The sequence below is a fragment of the Salvelinus fontinalis genome, chromosome 11 (genome assembly GCF_029448725.1).
Source record: "Salvelinus fontinalis isolate EN_2023a chromosome 11, ASM2944872v1, whole genome shotgun sequence".
Lineage (NCBI taxonomy): Eukaryota > Metazoa > Chordata > Actinopteri > Salmoniformes > Salmonidae > Salvelinus > Salvelinus fontinalis.
Genome location: NC_074675.1, coordinates 15,572,751 through 15,595,844, shown reverse-complemented (window position 1 = coordinate 15,595,844; position 23,094 = coordinate 15,572,751). Strand labels below are relative to the sequence as shown.

The 23,094-nt window shown below is 43.2% G+C and overlaps 2 protein-coding genes across 2 annotated transcripts; both read left to right on the top strand.

The window, feature by feature from the left end:
* Positions 1-4,241: 4,241 nt before the first annotated feature.
* On the top strand, positions 4,242-8,293 carry LOC129865147 (lumican-like). Its single transcript, XM_055937656.1, has 3 exons — positions 4,242-4,643; positions 5,555-6,435; positions 6,709-8,293. The coding sequence occupies exons 2-3, from the start codon at positions 5,562-5,564 to the stop codon at positions 6,861-6,863; spliced, it is 1,029 nt and encodes a 342-aa protein (XP_055793631.1). The 5' UTR covers positions 4,242-4,643; positions 5,555-5,561; the 3' UTR covers positions 6,864-8,293.
* An 8,551-nt stretch (positions 8,294-16,844) lies between these two features.
* On the top strand, positions 16,845-18,281 carry LOC129864800 (keratocan-like). The gene is made up of 2 exons (XM_055937088.1): positions 16,845-17,717; positions 17,885-18,281. Exons 1-2 carry the CDS (start codon positions 16,850-16,852, stop codon positions 18,052-18,054), a joined length of 1,038 nt encoding a protein of 345 aa, XP_055793063.1. The 5' UTR covers positions 16,845-16,849; the 3' UTR covers positions 18,055-18,281.
* The last annotated feature ends 4,813 nt before the right edge of the window (positions 18,282-23,094 follow it).

Here is a 23,094-nt window from a genome sequence, read left to right as displayed (position 1 = left end):
AACTTGATGATTGAGTTGGAGGCGTGCATGGCCACGCAGTCATGAGTGAACAGGGAGTACAAGAGAGGACTGAGAACGCACCCTTGTAGGGCCCCAGTGTTGAGGATCAGCGGAATGGAGATGTTGTTTCCTACCTTCACCACCTGGGGGCGGCCCGTCAGAAAGTTCAGGGCCCAGTTGCACAGGGCGGGGTCAAGACCCAGGGTCTCAAACTTAATGTCGAGTTTGAAGGGTACTATGGTGTTGAATGCTGAGATGTAGTCAATGAACAGCATTCTTACATAGGTATTCCTCTTGTCCTGATGGGTTAGGGCAGTGTGCAGTGTGATGACAATTGCATCGTCTGTGGACCTACTGGGGCGGTAAGAAAATTGGAGGGGGTCTAGGGTAACAGGTAGGATGGTGGTGATAAGATCCTTGACTAGTCTCTCAAAGTACTTCATGATGACAGAAGTGAGTGCTACGGGGTGATAGTCATTTAGTTCAGTTACCTTAGCTTTCTTGGGAACAGGAACAATGTTGGCCATCTTGAAGCATGTGGGGACGGGGCTGGTTTTCTTTTTGTTATTGTCACGTTCCTGACCTGTTTTCTCTTGTTTTGTATGTGTTTATTGGTCAGGGCGTGAGCTGGGTGGGCATTTCTATGTGTTGTGTTTCTATGTTGGGTTAAAGGGTTAATTGACCTTGTATGGCTCTCAATCAGAGACAGGTGTTTTCGTTTTCCTCTGATTGAGAGACATACATAGGGAGGTTGTTTCTCACTGTTTGTTTGTGGGTGATTGTCGCTGTGTCTATGTCGATGGTCTATGTTGCATGTATGCACTAGTTCATTCTTAGCTTCACGTTCGTCAGTTTTGTTATTTTGTTAGTTTGTTAAAGTATTTCGGTTCATGTTCATCTTCGTAGAGAAATAAAAGAAGATGGCTTATTTTCCACATGCTGCGTTTTGGTCCTCACTCTCTACCTTTGACGATCGTGACAGTTATCCATTATTGTCTGTAGATCCTGCCACATACGTCTTGTGTTTGAGCCGTTGAATTGCGACTCCAATTTGTCTCTATACTGACGCTTTGCTTGTTTGATTGCCTTGCAGAGGGAATAACTACACTGTTTGTATTCGGTCATGTTTCCACTTAAAACCATGACCTAGGTCTTCAACTAGATGGATGGTGAGATGGAGGAGATATCGAGGGACAGTTGCTTTAGTTAGGGACGACCATGGGGGACAAGAAGAAGAAAATGATCTAAAGACAAGAAGGATGGAGGTGAAAACAGAAGCAAGCAAGGACATGGCTTTTTAAAACGGTTGGAAAGCAATACATATGGTCAAAGCTTACGAGGATGCTAGTCTTATCAGAAGTGTCTGGAAGCTACTGCAATTTGTCAAGTCGAGAATCTTGAGCAATTCGGTTATGTGTGAGTAGGACGAATGTTCATTGTCAAATTCTAGCCATAAACTTCCCAGTAGGCCACAGTGGTTTTGTTTCCAAGAAAACCAGGGTGTGAGTAATAAGAATGTTCATTGTTAAATTAATCATGGGTTTTTGTAGCGATAGGCTACACAGCTGTAGGCCACGGTGGTTCCTTTGGAAACACTCGAAAAAGAAGTACACACATGCGGGAAGTCTTTTCAATCTAAGATGGCCGCCAGAAAGGCATGAGCTGTGTTCGAATACTCATGCTAACCGCACTAACCGTACTATTTGTGACGGGAATTGAGTATATAGTATGTTTATTGGTCATAGTATGGATATAGTTAGTATGCCAGAAGTTCCCGGATGTCGCCAAAATATGAAGTATACACGCAGAGGACACTATTTCCGTACTTTAGGGCCCATAATGCAATTCTTCAGGAAATGAGCGTGGCTTCACATCATTTTCTAATTTGAAGAAAATGGCGGAAAATATGCAGCCGAAGTACAGCGAGAGCTGATACAAATTCATTGCTTTCACTAATTATGACAAATGTTAAGAAAAGTTTGAGCAATGTAATGACTTTTCAAATAAGTTACCTTACACGTTAAGTTGACTGACAATTTGTTAGCTACGCTGTCCTTACGAACCACATACATTAAAGTCATTTAGCAGACGCTCTTATCCAGAGCGACTTACAAATTTACCTTCTTTTTTTTTAGATATATTTAACTAGGCAAGTCAGTTAAGAACAAATTCTTATTTTTCAATGATGGCCTAGGAACAGTGGGTTAACTGCCTGTTCAGGGGCAGAACGACAGATTTGTACCTTGTCAGCTCGGGGATTTGAACTTGCAACCTTTCGGTTACTAGTCCAACGCTCTAACCACTAGGCTACCCTGCCGCCCACTAGGCTACCCTGCCGCCCCATAGCATATCTTTACAACAGCCAGTATATTAACTATAGGCTATCTAACTACCCAGCATTTATTGACTTGATTATTTCAGTCATTCTTAGCTTTGCTAAATGGTATAGTCCTTGTGCGTTCTCAATGGACGTTCGGGTGCTTTCGTAAATTCGGTCTGGCTATCTACTCCGATTTCAGAGCACTCTCGTCTGAGTGTACTAGAGTGCAGAATAATGAATTTACGAGCACTCAACACCCCTTTGAAAATGGCCGGTGTCAGTAAACGTTGGCAAAACACCCCATGAAAATGGCCGGTGTCAAGTAAACGTCGGCAAAAAAAGCGTAATTCATTTGTTTCCAGATTGTCCGTTTGTAAATTCAGAGCGTTTCACAATCTGACAACGCTCTGAATTTACAAGCACACTCTGGCACTCCACATTGAATTTAAGAACACACCTGAAGTTGTAAAATGTCTAACTAGTCATTTGTTATGCTAACTAGCTAGCAAGAGGTTACATAGCAACAGCATCAACTTCCGGTAGACAGGCGAAGAGCTAGTACGCTCAAATGAAAGCATACTGTTAGTTTATAGTATACTAAAATGAACTAATAGTATATAGTGTGTAGTATATACTCATGAAGTATGTAGTATACAGTATGTTAGTATGGAAATTCGAACACCGCTATGGTTTCCACTAGTAACCACAGCCACAAAGTCAAAATTGGCTATATCGTAGAAATATTTGAAAATAAAAATGACTTATTTGGTCTAATTTAAGGTTAGGGTTAGGTATAAGGTTATCAGTGTGGTTAAGGTTAGGTTTAAAATCACATTTTAAGAAGATATTTTTTGGAAATGGGTGGGGTTTATGATTTGTGGCTGTGGTAACTAGTGGCGACTGAAAGACATGTACGTGGAGACACACATGGGACTGTGACCAATTGGTATCCAGACAACAGACCTGCAGTGACGCAAGAGTTGAACATAAACAAAGAAAGGTGAAATTGGGAAACCATTACAGTGTCAGTCTTCTTCAGCAATTTCAACAAAATCTTCATGAACTATTCATCTTCATTGTCTTGAAACGTGTACTGTAGATGCAGTGCAGTCTGCAGATGGATAGTTCGATATGGAAGGAGATGTGTGAAGTGTGTGAAGATAAATGGAGGGAGGAGAAGAAGGAGGGGGTCTGATGGCACTTGAGTGATTTACAGTGGGGACCAGAGGAGGTTGGCGGGAGGAGTTATAGGAGGACTGGCTCATTGTAATGGCTGGAATGGAATGAATTGAACAGAGTCAAACATGTGGTTTCCATATATTTGATGTGTTTGATACGGGTTCAATGAGCCCGTCCTCCCATATCTCATCCCACCATCCTCCACTGCTGGAGACACATGGAATTCATTGGACTCACGTCTGCCTCACCTTACTTTCCTCTATCATGGTACCATGTGTTTACCATGAAGAGGCAGATTAGGTTAGGGATTAGGGGCTAGGCACTCTCCACGGGCTCGGAAGAAAGCGGATGTTTACGGTTTTCAGGAATACGGTATTTTCAACCTAACTTCCGTTTCCCCTGAAAAAACGGATGTGGGGACTCAGGAGTCTTCGTTAGGTTAGGGGCTAGGGGTCAATTTGGGATTCAGCATACACTGTTTTATAATCCTTTTCTGGTCCACTAAGACCTCGTCACTTTTTCCGAGACCCTATTGAAGGTTTCATGCTGCAGCATAATAATTGGCAGCTGGCTCTGGCTGCAGACAGATTTTTTCCACACACTTTCTTTACCATTCCAGGAACCTTTTGTTTTAACTTGTATCCACTTCGCTTTTTTGTTAGTAGGGGAAAGGAAGAAAGGGAGGTGGTTGTTTGGTGGAGAGGGAGGAAAAATGACAGATATATATGATGCCATGTGTCCTTTGTGAGGCTTCGCATCTTCATTCATGCACGAGGCGAACCTCGTATCCCAGACTGTACTGGTGCACCGGTGACTGGTTAGGCAGAGACCATAATTCTCAGATTCCATGCCTTAAAAACTCATGTAGATGCCATCGTCTTTGTATACTACAGTGTGACTTCAGTTTGGGCAGCTGCCTTCTGTCAATCTGGGACCACAGTCATCTGAAGAAGCAGAAGCTTTCCCACCCCTTTCCCTCGCTCTCTCTTTCTCTCACTCTCTTTATCTCCCCCTCCCTCTCCCTTTCTCCCTCGTTCTCCTCCCTCTCTCCAGAGACATCTGGCTTTTGAGCAACCACAGTCTTCTTACCTGCTGACCTTCCATCCCACACGCAGAGGGAGAGAGAGAGAGAGAGGAGAGAAAGGTAAGAGGAATGGACTCTTGTCATTTCCTGAAGGGTTCCTGCTCGGTTGTCCCTAGTATTTGGTCTTTCCATGTTGGGATTAATAGCTATCCCAGTCCCAGCTAAACTCTGGGGGAGGATTGTGTGTGGTACAGGGTTAACTAGTTGTCACTTGACAAGGGAAAGGAGTGGAGAGATTTTTGTACTTCGAAATTATCTGATGCTTTTCATGTTGCGTTGGACAATGTGTTTATAAAATGAATACACTGTATTGATGCACAGTATTGTTAGTCAACGTCTTGTTAGTCAAAGGCATTAATGTGTTTGCATTTGCAGTACGGTATTATCATGTGATTACATGTCATACTTTAAATCAACACATTGAGTTAAATCATCTTAAAAGTGTCAATATGTTATGATGATATTTATTGCCTTTATTTGTTGACATTATAAAGTGTTTGTTCACTGAAAAACCTGCATTGTTGGTTCATAGATAGTTCTAAATATTTACAGTAGGGATCTGCCTCTTTTTTTAAAGAGATTTGCAGTTCACTGGTATTACCAGATTGCTGCATTAGGGTGATTCATGAATAGTTTTGGTCAATTGAGCTTTTTCCATAAATGTTTTTTCTCTCTCAGGGAACCCTAGTAGCCTGAGATGAATATTTCTAACTTGGAATCTGAAACAAGTCTATTCTTAACCAGTTTATGTCGTCTATCATCCAATCGAAATATCATGTATTTAACTGTTCAAATAGAGTTTGTTCTCTGTAGATTTTAAAATCAAAGTACCACTCAGGATAATAGTAGGTAAGACTATGTATGAAATGTTCAAGATGTGGTAGACAAACTTTTGCTAACTTTCTCCCCGTTTCACTTTATGTTTTTTTCTTTGTCTCCCTTTCTCCCTCTGTCTGTTTTCCTCTCCCCAGTACAGTTATGTTTCCCCTCCGTGTCCCCATCTTTGCCGTGCTGGTCAGCCTGACCGTGGGTCAGTACGATGACTACGACTACCCGCCGGCTTCCCAGTACGGCCCGTCCAGCGCCAACTGTGCCCAGGAATGCGAGTGCCCCATCAACTTCCCCACTGCCATGTACTGTGACTCCCGCAACCTTAAGTTTGTGCCCATTGTGCCCTCAGGCATCAAGTACCTGTACCTGCAGAACAACCTGATCGAGGAGATCAAGGCTGGGGTCTTCGACAACGTCACGGCTGAACTCCGTTGGCTGGTCTTGGACCATAACCAGATCACCAATGACAAGGTCGCCAAGGGAACCATCGACAAGCTGACCGGACTTCATAAGATCTTGTTTAGCTTCAACAAACTGACGGAAGCTGTGATCCCTCCCTCCAAGTCATTGGACGAGCTGAAGATGATGAACAACCAGCTGTCCAAGTTCCCCGCAGGGAGTCTGGCCGGCATGCAGAACCTGACCTCGGTCCACCTCGAGAACAACGAGCTGACATCTAAAGCTCTTAACGGGGTCTTCAAGGGCCTCAACAAGCTGGTGGCCATAGACTTGACCAACAACAAGCTGAAGAAGCTTCCCTCAGGCATGCCCAGTTCGCTGGAGACCTTCTATGGCGATCACAATGACATCAGCAGCATCGCAGCCGGGGACCTCAAAGAGCTGCCCAAGCTGGCGTACCTGAGGTTGGCCTACAATCAGATGACGGATGCAGGGATTCCGGCGGGCGTGTTCAATGTGACGAGCCTGATCGAGCTGGATCTGTCCTACAACAAGCTGCAGTCCATCCCTGAGATCAACGAACAGCTGGAGCATCTCTATCTGCAGGTCAACGAAATCAACAGTGAGTGATTTTCTTTGTATTTCCTCTTTTTTTTCATTCTCTTTCTCTTCTCTCTTTTTCTCTATTGTCTTTTCTCTCTTTCAACATTCTGTTTCCGTTCTCTTTCTCTATTTCGACATTGCAATTACAAATAAATCTAAATCAGTCATATCCATCCTCAAGTCTTTACTGCCTCCAGCAAGTGTCAGGCAATCGGTGTAGGATGTGTACATACAGTAGGAAATGTTGAATCATGTATGAGTCAGTTCACCAAACCCCTTCCCTCCCTTCCAGAGTTCAACCTGGAGAATATTTGCAAGTTCTCTGGCCCTCTGAACTACTCCAGACTGAAGCACCTGCGTCTGGATGGGAACAACATCACACATGCCGACCTACCCCATGACTCCTCCAACTGCCTGCGCCAGGCCTCCGACATCATCTTCGACTAAGGACCCTCCCCTCATCCGCAAGTCTCCCTCTGTGACCCTCCCCCGGCACCACGACCCACCCTAAACTAATCCTTCAAACCCCAAGAGGCACAATGTGGTTATATTCCAATATCTACAATAGCATACTACTCAGAGTATATGCCCAATATGTTTCTTTATTCTAAGTGGAATGCTAGTGTGGATAATGAACCCGAAGCGACAGTGTTTGCAACAACCCTAAATATGTATCCTTCTCCCTACTGGCGAAATCGAGGTCACCTCTGTCAACTCATCGGTAGTCCTTTCTGTAAACACAGACTATGAAATAACAAACCAACAAAGGTTAGAAACCCCGGAGAGAACTTTTATTTTGCAGTGCATCATGGTATTCTCATGACAACCATAGGGTATTTTGTCTGTAGCAAATGGCTGGCCCTGTACCAATAGTTTTATCCAAATTTGCTGCAAATCAAACAATCGGCCACAATATAATGTAATGGTGCCTCGTAAAAAGCACTTGAACTGTACTTGTTTCAAACAATAGGTGCCTTTTCTTGTGCAAAAGAGACAATATAGGAACATAGTGATTCCTGAATGAAGTGCTTTTAATGAAAAAGCAGCTCACACACTTCAAACATTCCAAAAGTAGTACTTGTTTTCAGACAAGTACATTGAGGAATATGGGAATAAATCTCACTTGCAAATAAATGCATTGCCCATTCCTCTATTGTATGTTTGTCATGATGTTTTTGAAAGGTTTCTTGTATTTAGTCAGTACACTCCCAGAATCATATTGCTGTGCAAAAGATCTGCAGGTAAGGAATAAAAGTATCTAAGAGAGCTGTGTTGTGTACTCTGGTGTAATGTCTACTGGGGAAATATTGAACAGTGGAACTCTTTTGGAACCAAATTAAAACTCATATGTCATGCCAAAAGCTGTGGCATATTACCCATCTTTCTGTATGAATGTTGGGGGGAAAGTTATTAATAATCCTTATCGACAAGATTAAAAGGCTTGACACTGAATAGCTCTGCTGAAGTAATTTACTGTTTTAATGAGTTATTATGCAGTTAAATAAGAGTCAATCGCCCATTCATTGCAGATCACCATTGTTATGCCGACATTTATAGAACATTTGCATTGCTTGCATGCATCTCATGGTAACTCTGTATGATAATAAAAGCTAGCATTTTAACTTTTTGTCTATTCATGGTTACCTTGTTTGCCATGTTTGATGTGTGCTTTTGCCCGCATAGCTTAATCAGAATAACAACAATTTGTTGTGACGCTAACTTTATCTTGCTCTGTTGTGGCAACGTTGGTGGAATGTCATGTGCTATTTGGGCAAAGTATATCCAGATTTATTTTCATTATGGCTTTTGACTCAGTAATCGCTGGTGAATTTACTGTGAGGACATAAAATACATTTGAATAAACTACATTTCCAATACTCATGTGTGGTAAATGTTTGTTTTAAACCTATAATACTCAGTCGTGAATTCAGCAGAATATTCTTTTAAATGACTACATTTACCATATACTGTTTCCTGTTGAAACAGACAGTAAATGTGTCTGCAGTATGACAACGTTCACAAAACACGTGACACAAGAAGAATGGGATCTATCTAGTCTCTTACCCCCCAGGCCCCACGCTGACACATTTATGTTGCTTCTTACTTTAAGCTTTCCTGAGTGGTTTGTGTTTTAGGGGTTAATGTGTTGTGTTTGGGCCTGCACCACGATGCTTGGCAACTCTCTTCCTGCAGGAAATGGGTTTCCTCCCAGTGTCATGCTGTGTCTCTGCACATGAATATCAAGTTGAACATTCTGATCTGTTCCATATTCTCCTTGGATGGGTGGGTGGGTTTGGTGGATGGGTGGGAGGGGGGTGGGTGGGTGGATGTAGTGCCAGTGCAGGCATGTAGGTATGTAGATCCTATGGTCCTGGAGGGCTGCAGGGATTGCAGGGTTTGACTGGAAACCAGAGCTGAAATGCTCAGTTGAGGTAGCTGTAACTATCCGCACGGTTAGTTTTGATGTAATGATGTGTGGTTAACAGGTTTTTGGTGTTCCTTACATGGTGATTTGACAGAAGAGTGCCTGTAACTTAATCAACAGTAAGTAAAGGTCAAGCAACCACTTGGGTGATGTTTGGCGGCCATTTTGTGCCAGTACACTCAGAGTCATTTGTGCAGTGTGCACCACCTCCAACACAGGATCATAACTAAAGTATGGCCCAGTGGTGATTTTCCATCAGAATGACATAAACACATAAGCCAGTGCCTACGTGTTTCAACAGGTGTACACGTGGGCACTGGTTGTTTTTACAGATGGTTTTGCAGATGTTGACAACCTCTCTGAAGTGTCCAGGGTGGGCGGCACTGGGGGAGTCCATTTGGGATAGGGAGAGGGGATTTCAGGAAAGAGCTGATGGATGAGCAGAACCAGTGGACTAATGCGTTTCTCGCATTGTACTAAACTGTAATCCCATACACTCCTCATCTTTTTCAAAGACCAGACATGGCAAATTCCTGGCGCAGACAGTCCACAGAAAAATATACCGTCCAGAGTGAGGAACGTTGGACTCATTTGGTGAAGCAATTCTTCCAGTTCAAACGCCGAGGCTGAGAAATCCCGAAAGTGCCGGTGTTGCGGGAGGGATACTTTTAAACATTTACTCCCTCACGTGGAAATATGCATCTGTTGGTTTTCTGTGTGGTTTTATATGGAAGACATTTCTGTTTTAATGTGTAGTAGGAGTGAACTGTTAGCATGCTGCCTATGTAAAGTCGTATTTGGGATGGGATCTGTGCTGGGATCAGTGGTGTCGGCTAACTCGTGCATGCCTAATTAGAGCAGACACTTTCTACAGGCTCCAGGTCAGCTAGTTAGCTAAACGTCTTTAGCGAGTATCACTGAACGGGTTGCCAGACGCTCCATTTTTCCAGCCTGTTACTCGTAATAAGATCCTGCTGTTATAGTCAATCACACCTTGCAATTGCTCCTCTTGCACAAATAATATCGTTGAGAGGGCTATATTATATTTGGCACAGTGGTTTTCTTTCACTGTAGGCTAAGTGCTACTCTGCCGGTGCTTCTATATGTCTAGTCACTCTAGAATATTCCTGGATATTCTTTGACCTAAACAAGAGACCTACCTCAAATGACGTCCTACAGAAATTTGAACCAATTGAAGCATGGGCTGCAGGATTTATAAAACCCCTAAATTATCTAGATGACACGCATCGTATTAGTCTTTACAATATTGCTCACGTCTTATTGTGTTTTTGCACAACCATTCTTACTGATCCCAAATCCAATATAATTTCCTCCTCGCCATTCCTCCGTTGGAGAATAGCTTGGAGCTCTTGCTGCCGTGTCTAGACAATAAAGCCCTTCATAAAGTCATGGCCCGCACTTCCTCTTCCCTGCATTTGGAAATGTTTCATGAAAGTTTAATCAGCTGCCTGGTCAGGACGTTCGGCTCAAAGGCCCATCCTAGGCACCTTCTCCAGCTGTTCTCACTCTGCTCTTTCTTTCCTCCTCTGGTAAATGTTTTTGTCTCCCCTCTCTCCCACCCTCCTTTCTCTATTTTCTCTGTCTGAATAGTCAATTCCTGGGATCATCAACTAGATTCAGCCATGGGACGATTTTTTCTTGAGCGGATGGTCGAGGGGCTGGAATATAATTACAAATCATTTGTAGACTGCAAATTTATTGCAAGAAACCCAAACAGATATAATATTTGACTAAAACAAAATCATTTTAAATCTTGCTTACATTTGTATACAATCCGTGTGTCTCTGTACTATGCATGAGAATACTTGGGAAGAGATTTCCTAAATTAAAATACCTGATTTCCTGGTGTTTTTATATTCTTATATCCAACAATGACAATCATTTTTGCTCAGAAAACTTTGGGGGCAAGTTTTCTCCCTACTCTCTTTCCAATATCCCTCTATTCTCTCGCCCCCTCAATTCTCCATCTCCCCGTTTCATTCTCCATCTCTCTCTCTCCACAGACAGCCGGATCCAGATGTTGGGTCCAGATGTCCCTGCGCCTGCCCTGTTTATCACAGAGAGAGAGAGAGAGAGAGAGAGAGAGAGAGAGAGAGAGAGAGAGAGAGAGAGAGAGAGAGAGAGAGAGAGAAAGAGAGAGAGAGAGAGTCTGAAGGGATGAAGGGGGAGTATAGAGAGAGAGGTAGAGTTGTTACAGTGTTAACCCTGTCAATGTTCTTTGTGTGTGTGCATGCATGTTGCTCTGTTTGTGTCACTAAGTGCCTGTGAGTGTCAGTACTCAGTAGCATTACATTCTTGGTTATCAAGGTGCCTGAACGATTCCCTAAGCTTCACTCAGTCCTGGACTGACACTATGATAAACATAACCTATGAAGAGGTCATGTGCATTGCTATGGCGATGTTGATGTGGTACAGGCCGACGTTCCAGCTAGGGCCGGGACAATACCAGTATCACCATATTTTTTTCCATGACAAAAATTAAAACACAAAGCAGACCAAACTCTTTGGTCCTTTAAAAACCTGCTGTATGCTGGGCTGGTGACAAGTAGCCAATGAACACTCCCGAAAAGACAATCCCCACAAACCCATACCCCCACCATTACCCGCACACACACACACACCCACCCTCACCCACATCCTCACCCATAAACCCCACCCTCACACACACCCTCACCCCTACCCCTACCCCCACCCTCACCCACACACACCCCCACCCTCACCCCTACCCCCACTCTTACCCCCCCACCCTCACCCTCACACACACCCTCTCTCTGCTCCACCAGTGGATGTCAAATGTACAGCCTTGAAGAAATAATATTAAAAACAATACAGAATCTAATAGGGCTTTCTCTCTCTCTCCTCCTTGGTCGCAGGGAGCAACTTAGACTGTTAGAGCACTGTGGACCAGCACCAGAGAAGAGTACTGGAGGACCAGACGACCACTACTACCCCTGAGCCAAGCATCACCTGGCCATACACTACCAACAAACACCGTTTGGAGAAGCAGGTATTGTTTTTCCTGAAGAGGGGTGAAAGGCTAAAAGGGGTGTGGATGGGTCATCCTTTTCAGTTCTTTTCTTTTGGGGGGCATTATTTACATCTGGAGAGACTGATATGAGAAGTATTTTGGTCTTTACCTTTGATCTTGGGCTGCGTGCCAGTTTCTGTTCCAAAAACGAACAATGCGTTCAAGAGATCTAGCTGTATTTTGTGCAGTTTGCTGCAGTCTTGCAGGTGGTGTGCCATTCAATTAGAATTAGAACAGGTTTTTGGCACAAGTGTACTCACAGATTGTTTCTTAGTTAAATGTCTCCCTTGAAAAGTATGTTTTGAAGTTTGTTAGTGGAAAGAAATAATGCAGTAACAGATTGATTATGAAAGCAGTGGAAGAGTTTATAGAAATGTTTGTGGTCATACACACATCCTTAAAAACGTAGGTGCTGGGCTGAAGAATTCAACTTGAAAAGAACAGAGGCCTGCATAATGAATATGCTCCCAATTTACCACCTTTTACTGGCAACGGTTCAATCCAGCACTGAACTTTGTCAGGTCAAAAGCAGGTGGTAAATTGAGAGCATATTCAGTGTGCGGGCCTCTGCTCTTTTCAAGTGGAAGAGTTTATTCCATAATCAGTCTCTTGTAAATATCCATAGATACTATTGGAAAATCTGCAGAGCTCAAAACGACATCATGTTTGATATTCCAATGCCAGACATAGTTCTGCTTTCCAGAGCCGTGTAGTCTTATGTAGACACAGGGCTTGTTTAACACAGCTGTAACTGAGCTGAATGTCCTCTGATCAATGCTGGAGAGAAGTCCATTTCATTTCAGCGCAGTCATCAAGTAGAACTGAACCCAACTGAAGCCCGTTCAAACACAGTCCTTTAACTAATTAACATAGCTGGCTTTGACTGGAAACCTCACATTAACATACTCCTTCCCATATGCTTCCTTTCAGATTGTCAAACAGGAAAGTGGCCAACATTTGTTTTCCATCCTGTTTTGTTCCATTCTGCAACACAGTGAGAAGCCCTGAGTCACAAGTTAATACAGTGAGATTATGAAAACTTGGTTGCCGCTTTGCCTATTAAATCAATAGTAATGTAGTTATACTAATGGAAATCCTAATTGGTGGATTCCCTTGTGGTGCATATCTGCAGTCTAATCTTTCATTTGATTAGAGACATCTGATTTCCATCAAGACAAGGTAAAAACATGACTGAAGCATTGCCAAGTTACTGTAGTTGGTTTGCAGTGCAGAACACTTCATTAATTGTTATTGTGTGTCGATTTCATGCACATTTCTCATGACCAGTTGTATAATATAGTTACTGCTGATGTGTAAGTGCTTCTAAAGAGAAACAGATTTGTAACCCTTATTTTATAATGTAAGTTGACTGAGAACACATTCTCATGTACAGCAACGACCTGGGGAATTGTTACAGGGGAGAGGAGGTGGGATGAATGAGCCAATTCGAAGCTGGGGATGATGTGTAGGTGTGGAGCACTTGACTCTGGCAATGACCACACCTTTCTCCATCTTAAATGATATTCCAGCTCTGCTAGACTGCTAACACTATAGAGTGGTGGGCGCATGCCAAGGGTGTCTTTTCAACAGCAAGGTGTTTTGTGATGGAGGTCAAACAAACTGTAGACCGTTGTCTGAGAGCATGTCAGATGAGAGGCTGTATATGCCAAACCAGAAACTCACATATTTTCGTTATAAGTGGACACGACGTAAACAATATGCATCACTGATTTGCAACTTCCAGGTTTTGAAAACAGCTAAGTCTTTTTAGGAGTTTTCTATTTTTGAGTGAGAGCAACATGGTGTCTGTTCCCATTAAGGTCAAATAACCTGTGAGGAGATAGGCACCGTGATTGACGCACAGTCACTGTTCATTGGTTTACCTTGCATTTAACGCTTTGACCTTTGAAGTGTTGTCAGTTTAAATGTGTTCGGGATTTAAGGTAGCTAAATTCTCTTATGGGTTAGAGTGTTTCTACCTCTCGCATTGTGTTGAGGAGTGACTGTATTGTGCGCTAGCAGCTTGCCAGACACGAGACAATCCCTATTGGTCTCTCGTGGCACATCTTGGGTCAAGGCTAGCTCCAACCTGGACAAGCCAATCAGATGGGATTATCCCAAGGTATTAGGTGGGCCTATGGCAGCTTCAAAGGAAATGAGAATGAGCAAAACAAAATGACCTACCCACCCCAACTTAACTAGCTAGCCCAACCCCAATGCTAACTTGAGAACACTTTGCCAGCCCAGTCTACACCTTTTAAATCCCCTTATTTTCACTCTAACCCCACCCCATTAAGTCTCATGTCTGGACAGACCGATGTGTACTTAATTGTACTGGGTTTGATGTCTTTTAAGGTCAGAGTCTGATTGTGTCCGATTGTGCTAGAAGATTGTTGGGTGGGTCCGCATCAGAAAGGATTTAAACAAATCCGAATCATTAGCAAAAGCCAATTTGTTCCCACAGTGTATAATTTGTTTGCAGTTCTCTGAATTCCAATTCAGAGAACACCAAGAACACCAAAAGAACACCAAGGACTGAAAGACATTGTCAAAGCCATACGTTGTGAGTAGGATAATTCTATTGCCGTGAGTTGGCCCAAAAGAGGGCCATCAGCATATCCCTTATCATGCCAACACAAGGAGACACTGTGACCATATTTCTCCTGGGTTTTTATGGCCAAGTCACTATTATGAGGAACACATGGATTGCTATTGCACCATTCTGCACAGAAAAATGAGGAGACGTAGATTTGTTTCTTTCAAACAGAGTTGAGTTGTTCCATTCAGACATCGCTGCCTGATTAGCGCTAAGAACATTAGAGATCTCAGCAGGACATTTACCTGAAGGACATAAACAGAGAGATGGTGCCAAGTGCCAACTGTGGGAGAACGGGGAGTGGACAGAAGGGTTAGGGTGGTGTCATAGTGAGTATAGGCCCGTATTAGCCTGATTTTGAAGTGGGCCAAGTCTCAAGGCCTCAGCTACCACACCGCTGCAGGCTTAACAAGGAAAATGTCACCGCATGGATTATGACCTCTGATTACAGGCCTCTGATTGGCCGAGAGGAACTACAGTGTGACTGTCAACGAAGGGTTCCCACCAATTGAATGAAGACACCGATGGTACAAATACAGGGGAGGTGAGCGGTGTTTCTCTGAGTTTGGGACTGCAGTTGCTACCACATTTCTTGAGCAAGGCAGAAACAGGGCGCAAAGACAGACTTTGGAAAATCACTTGAACTCAAAGGTACGTGTGGTTCTAGGGGACGATTAAATTGGGTTTCCAGTTTGAGGAAAATTAGGTATAGATGGGACTTTGCTTGCAAACTAATGGTCATAAAGACAATGTGAGTTCAGTTTTGGGAGGTGACAGTTGAGGCACATTGAGTGGCTGGACCTTTATTTGGCGATTTTCTGCGTTCATTTGTACTATACTGTAGGTAATCTTGCACTGAAAAGCCAGAGCTTGTGAATGGCTTTGAGGCTGTGAACGAGTGAGGCTCTGGAGGGATTCCAGTTTTGGTCTTTACGGCAGTTTGCTTAACAGGAATTTCCCATTTGACAAATGTGATAAGTAAAAGGAACTTTTCCTGAACTTGGCCAAACTAAATACTAGCAGCTATAATTATGGTCAGGTGGAAAGTTTAACCCAACAGTTGGTCTCTAAGGTTAGAGGCATGGACACATGGTGTTCCATAGATCTTTGGCCCCGTGCAGTGAGATACGAGGTGCCAGGGGCCCCAGAACCAGGTGAGCGGGCCACGTCTTTGAAGTGGGCCCATCCATGGCATAACCAGGCTTGTTGAAAATGAGTTCCAAACCAACGTGTGGAGCACACACCAATAATTTATACCAGCACCAGATGACAGTTGAGAGGAATCAAGCATTCTGGGACAGGATGGGTGGATGTGCTATTGCAGAGTTTAGATGCCTCTGAGTTATTGTCTGCCTCTGTCAATCTCTTTGTCACTTTGGCTTCCTGTCTCACTATCATCCCCAGTTCCTCTTTTCTCCATGTTTTTCCTCTACTATGTAGGTTAATTCCACTTTCTCTGTCATGGTTGCGTGGAGAATGTAACTGCTTTTATACGCATCTGTGTACTGTGTGTATAAATGCTTATACGGCATTCCACGCCTAGGTGTGTTGGTGGTTATTTTAATTCATTACCAATGTCAGGTGTAACAGATTGTGCTTCATCCACAACAGAGTGAGGTGGATTTGGTTTGCTCTGTTTTACTCCTAAAGGAGCACCCAACCTCAGGCCAACCTCAACTGCCTCCTGCATGTGCCGATTTGACAGATTAGCATCCAATCAGAAGTATTCGTGTAAGGCCATTAGTTGACCTGGCAGTGCGTCCTGTCCTTAAGAAAGCTTATAATCTCCCATGGACCCAGTGGACAGCTGGCCTGACCACATGATGTGCCAACGCTCATTAACTTCATGTAAACTCGAATGCTAATGACCTTGCGTCAATGCAGGAGATTTGAAGCTAGCTACGGCTAGTTTGGGCTAGCCATTGATGGAAGGCCTGGCAGTTTTTTCAATAAGGGACTAAATTAATGAGACACCTGGAGTCGTTGTTGTTTACATGTGAATGAACTTAAGGCAGCTTGATGAACACTTGCACACTTAATGCACCATGTCCAAATAAGCTTATCTGTACTTGAAAGCACTTAATCTAAAATAAGGTGAGAGGAAACGAGACTCGCCTATAAAAAAAACAGGATAGGTCACAATGAAGTGCTAACACCTAGTCCTCAAGCCAATCCATGTTGAGTTATCTTGGAACATGCAGAGATCATCATCTGCGTATTTGGGTCGGTGTGTTTGTTCAACCATGTTCTTGATCTTGTCTTCAGGGTTTGTGTCTGTGCCTGTATCTGTGTCTGTGTTTTGCAGAAGAGTCAGTCTCATCTCATGTGTTTTCTCTCTCCTCTACCCCAGGCTGAGTGTTAAGATGGCGCTTCTCCTGGCCCTTTCCTCCGTCCTGCTTCTGGTCGGTCCCGCTCTGGCCCAGAGCCCGGACATGTCCTACGAAGACTATATGGCCCAGTTACAGGCCTGTCCCAAAGAGTGCCGCTGTCCGCCCAGCTTCCCCAACGCCGTCTACTGCGACAACAAGGCTCTGAAGCGCATCCCCACCATCCCCCCACACACCTGGTATCTGTACCTGCAGAACAACCTCATCGACGTACTGTCAACAGATGCTCTCCGCAACGCCACGCAGCTGCGCTGGATCAACCTCAACCGCAACCGCATCACCAGCGAGGGCATGGAGGAGGGTGCCCTGGCCGCCATGCTCCGCCTGGTCCACCTCTACATGGATGACAACCTGCTGAGCTCCGTCCCGGCCAACCTGCCCTCCAGCCTGGAGCAGCTGCGCCTCACCCGCAACCGCATCTCCAAGATCCCCGCCGGGGTGTTCTCAGGTCTGGATCGGCTGACACTGCTGGAACTGCAGGGGAACAAGCTCCAGGATGACGCAGTGACCGAGGTGAGCCTCAAGGGCCTGAGCAACCTGGTCCAGATCAACCTGGCCAAGAACCAGCTTACCACCATGCCCCTGGGCCTCCCCATCACCATCACCCAGCTCTTCCTGGACAACAACGCCATTGAGAAGATCCCCGCTGACTACTTCAAGGGTCTACCCAAGGTGGCCTTCCTCAGGCTCAACCGCAACAAGCTGGGAAACGGCGGACTGCCCAAGAACGTGTTCAACATGTCCAGCATCCTGGACCTGCAGTTGTCCCATAACCAGCTAACTCAGGTTCCTATGATCCCATCAGGCCTGGAACACCTCCACCTGGACCACAACCAGATTAAGAGTACGTTTTTGACACGGTTCTAGTTTCATTGATACATAAACTGACTGACTGGATGGTGAACTGATGATTGGTTTAAAATCCAGATAATTGTATTATTATAATCCGTGGAAAATGTCTTTGATGAGTTGTAGGACTGTTTTGCTAAGATGGTGTATTTGTAATTGCAGGTGTGAATGGATCTGATATCTGCCCTGTGTCGGCTGATGCTCTGGAGGGCTATGTCACTGAGACCGCTCCTAAACTCCGCTACCTCCGTCTCGATGGCAATGAGATCAAGCCACCGATACCCAGAGACCTTATGGTGTGCTTCCGTCTCCTCACGTCCATCGTCATATAAGAAATACACTTCCACCAGCCAATCGCATTTAGCTATAGTCTCCCGGATCCAAGGGCAGATGATTACTAACGAATGGAAGTGACTATATGGATTTTTGATCTGTGGACTACTCATTTGCATACTTATGTTGAGAACCACATATTAGACGCCAGGGTTGGGGTCAAACCAAACTCGGTCAATTTAACCTGTCTAGGATCAGCGTGGCGCTAGCGGCACACCCCCCCCCCCCCCCCACTGAAAAACCAGTGCCGCGAAATTCAAAAAAACATTTTTTTTTAAATATTTAACTTTCACACATTAAAGTCCAATACAGCTAATGAAAGACACAGATCTTGTGAATCCAGTCAACATGTCCGATTTTTAAAATGTTTTACAGGGAAGACACAATATGTAAAGATGTACATCTATTACCTAAAAACACATTAGCATAATCCACCATCTTTTATTTGTCCACCAACACCAGTAGCCATCACCAATTCGGCTAAACTAAGATATTTATAGCCCCTAACCAACAAAAAAACTCATTAGATGACAGTCTGATAACATATTTATGGTATGGGATAGGTTTTGTTAGAAAAAAGTGCATATTTCAGGTAGATGGCATAGGTTACAATTGCACCCACCGTCACAAATGGAATAGAAAAACTACTTAGAGCAACGTGTTTACCTACTTACTAATCATCAAACATTTCGTAAAAATACACAGCATACACGAATCGAAAGACACAGATCCTGTGAATACAGACAATATTTCAGATTTTCTAAGTGTCTTACAGCGAAAACACAATAAATCGTTATATTAGCATAGCACATAGCACATAGCAGCCCAGCATTGATTCTAGCCAAAGTGAGCGATAAAAGTCAACATCGCCAAAAGATATTAATTTTTTCACTAACCTTCTCAGAATTCTTCCGATGACACTCCTGTAACATCATATTACACAATCCATATAGAGTTTGATCGCAAATGTTTATATTTAGCCACCAAAATCATGGTTAGACAATGTGAAATGTAGACAAGCTGGTCAGAAAATGTCCTTGCGCCACTTAGACAGTGATCTACTCTTATACATAAATACTCATAAACGTGACTAAAAAATATAGGGTGGACAGGGATTGATAGACAATTTAATTCTTAATACAATTGCGGAATTACATTTTTTTATTTATCCTTACAGTTTGCGCCAAGCGAAGCTACGTCAAAAAACATGGCGTCCTAAGCCACTAAAATGTTTCGACAGAAACACGATTTATCATAATAAAAATGTCCTACCTTGAGCTGTTCTTCCATCAGTATCTTGGGCAAAGGATCCTTTCTTGGGAGTAATCGTCTTTTGGTGGAAAGCTGTCCTCTTGCCATGTGGAAATGCCAACTGCGTTCGGGATGAACTGAAAAGCGTGCCCAGCTATTCACATCGTTTCAAAAATAAATGTCCCAAAATCGCACTAAACGGATATAAATTGCTATAAAACGCTTTAAATTAACTACCTTATGATGTTTTTAACTCCTATAACGAGTGAAAAGATGACCGGAGAAATATAACAGGCTAAACTAACGCTTGGAACAGGAGCGGGTCGGTGTCCAGCACGCGCGTTACGCACCAAGGAAAGACTTGCTAGCTACAGGGTTTTTTAATTTATAGGGCCTGTGAACGCGCAATCGACCCCATTGGAATCGTCATCACGTAAAGGCATCCAGGGGAAGACGTAAGAAGTGTCCGTATAGTCATAGCAATAACAGTGCCCTTTTAACTGACTTCAGAACAGTGGCCAACATTTCTGAAATCTGACTCCATGTCAGGGAAATTGCTGTAGAATGGGCTCTGTTCCACTTAGAGACAAAATTTCAACTCCTATAGAAACTATAGACTGTTTTCTATCCAATAATAATAATAATATGCATATTGTACGATCAAGGATTTTGTGGGAAGCCGTTTCAAAAATTACCCAATTAGCATAAATAGTCTCAACAGCGCCCCCATCCCCAACAGGTTAAGAATTAATGCAATGAATTGGTCAATAGAAAATAATGGGCCATTTTCAGTTGTTGAATTGAGTCTCCTGAATTGGTAGAATGGGAATGGAATTGACCTCAACCTTGTTGGGTGAAGGTCACCTGACGATCTGTAGATAGTGTGATTGGACTGCACTACTGTCTTTTGACCACTAGTTGTGCCTTATGTTAGTCCTATAGTCACAAGTGCTTAATGCAAAAGTGCAGTATGTCTGAGTGTGCTGCTTCAATACAGCACTCATTGGTCTGAAAGTGGTAGAAAACCTTGAAATTGTGTTTTTCCAAAACTCTAAAAAAGACAATAATTTACTATGACAATGTGATTGGGACAAGATAAGAGGAATATTGTTTTAAACCGTATGTATTTAAGGCATGTTGAATCTTCTGATGACTCATTGTCCCCATTCTTTTTCTTTGAATGGAAGATCATCTTTTGTGAATACCAAAATAATACTTTTTAAACACTTTATACTGCTCCTCTCTGACAGAATAACTTGAATTGATGATATCAGACTTGAAACCAAATTAAATGCTAATTATTTTTATTTTCAAGTTCTCTGTGAATATGAATATGTTGAGCTAACTTTAGACACATACTATTCCACACAAACATGCAACTGTGTGCTCTTTCACATTTAGCTAATTTATTTAATTGTCTGTTTTTCACTGAATTCACTGAATTCTTGATCACTGTCTCAAATGATAAATTCCATTTTGTACTTAATGGGTCAATCTTTTTGCAGTCATCTTACATATTTCAGAAATGCCAAAGCAATTTTGGAATGCTTACATTTAGTTAAGAATATGTTAAGTTGTGAATTCCTTATACAGTCAATAATATAAATAAAACATTTTTCTGGAAAAACATTAAAAGAAAGAAGAAATATGTTACATTAATCATCTTCCCTTCTATAGACACACTCACAAACACACACACAGACAGACACACACAGACAGAGAGAGACTCAATCACACTAGCAAACACACACACAGACAGAGAGACTCTATCACACTCACACAGAGACCTAGAAACCACACATTCTTTGAGTGCATATTTGCGGTAGTCTCTATGACTTACTGCTTAATAGTTGGAGCGCTAAGATCTCCCAGAATGCACTCCCATATGCACCAAGGAAGCAGTGCCAGAGGAAGACCAGAGAAAACACAGAGTCTCAAGCCGCTGGCCTGGTAATGATATCATGAAGGTGTTGTCACTTTATGGTCTCTCTCAGGACACATTTCCACCATTCTGCTATAGCCAATGTTTGGTGACCGATGGAATCGACAGTACAGTCAGAATACTATTCCTGCAGGAATACCACAACAGTGGCGAACACAGTCAGTAATGCAACAACGTGCAAGAATTGACAGGGATTGTTATTGTGTGCCAGAAGCAAGCATTCCTCATGTCAGTTGTGATTAATCACTCTCGCTTCATATCGCCTTCTTCAGAACTTTCTCTCCCTCTCTAAATCTCTCTTTCCTTTTCATGGTTGGTGTTTTTAATTGACTGTAGCTTTATATTTTAGCTGGTAACAGTCACAGATTAAAATATGAATCAATTAACCACCATCATAAACCAATCCCTTCTCAGAATCATGCTGGGGTTAGTAAAATCAGAACTCCACCTGACCATAGCTATACACTGAGTGTACAAAACATTACGAACAACTGCACTTCCCATGACATATACTGACCAGGTAAATCCAGGTGAAAACTATGATCTCTTATTGCTGTCACCTGTTAAATCCACTTCAATCAGTGTAGATGAAGGGGAGGAGACAGGTTAAAGAAGGATTTTCAAGCCTTGAGACAATTGAGACATGTATTGTATATGTGTGCCATTTAAACGGGGTATGGTAGTAGGTGCCAGGCGCACCAGTTTGAGTGTGTCAAGAACTGGAATGCTGCTGGTCATTTTTACGCTCAACAGTTTCACATGTGCATCAAGAATGTTCCACCACTCAAAGGACATCCAGCCAACTTGACACAACTGTGGGAAGCATTGGAGTCAACATGGACCAGCATCCCTGTGGAATACTTTCAACACCCTGACAAATTGAGGCTGTTTTGAAGGCAAAAGGGGGTGAAACTCAATATTAGGAAGGTGTTCCTAATGTTTTGTACACTTAGTGTATGTCACCATTCCTGGTAGCAGGTGTAGCACGATTCCCAACGATTCCCAACGATTCTAAACGATTCCCAGCATTCCAGCATAGTTCAATTTCTCTCACTCAGCAAAAGCTCCAGTTACTTGGGGAGAAAGAAAGAGATAGGTTTGGGGGGTCGAGTGAAAATTGAGGCCAGAAAACCAGAAACGTACGATTAAACTGACACATGAAAGCTAGTAAGGTACTTCCAGTCTGTGTCTACTGCTCCGGCCTGGGTGGAAGTAGGAATAGCAGGTCCTAGGTCAGTTTGTATTTCCCTCCTATCGGTTTAACATTCGGAATTAGAATTGAGTGAGTTGACCCTGGATCTGCATTTAATCTCAACCTCTGCCTACATTGGGCCTTGACTGTGCTGCACCAAGACCTGACCACAGATACAGGATTTAATTTCCCAGTCCAAGTCTTGAACAATAGGAATTGAAGATAAAACTGACCTGTGGTTAGGAGGAAACGTAGCTGAGCGATACCAGTGTATGGAGAACTGAGGCCGTTCTCTTCCAGGCAGGGACTTCCTCTCAGCAGCGTGCTAACAGAGGCTCCTCACAGAGGCCCCATTGTGTTCTGGGGCACCGTAGATTCCTCACCACACATGAAAGCCGCACATGCCAGAGTTTCACCTTATGAAAAGGAAGACAAATATTTCTGAGTCACACTGCAGGTCTAATTATGCCACGCACCCCTCTAGAAAAATAAAGGCTACTCTTGTTAGGGATAAAGATATTTCGTCCATTTGGGTGCTTCTCTCTCTCTCTCTCTCTGTCCCTCTGTTTCTCTCTCTCTGTGTGTGTGTGTGTCTATCTGGTGTCTGTTGTTATAGCAGGTTCTCTGTGTGTGTGTGTGTGTGTGTGTGTGTGT

Bases quoted from the DNA above. Each gene is read 5' to 3' on its own strand.
- LOC129864800 (XM_055937088.1), top strand. From the start codon at position 16,850: ATGGCGCTTCTCCTGGCCCTTTCCTCCGTCCTGCTTCTGGTCGGTCCC. The intron at 17,718-17,884 runs GTACGTTTTTGA...TTGTAATTGCAG, and splicing joins GGACCACAACCAGATTAAGA to GTGTGAATGGATCTGATATC.
- LOC129865147 (XM_055937656.1), top strand. From the start codon at position 5,562: ATGTTTCCCCTCCGTGTCCCCATCTTTGCCGTGCTGGTCAGCCTGACC. The intron at 6,436-6,708 runs GTGAGTGATTTT...CCTCCCTTCCAG, and splicing joins GCAGGTCAACGAAATCAACA to AGTTCAACCTGGAGAATATT.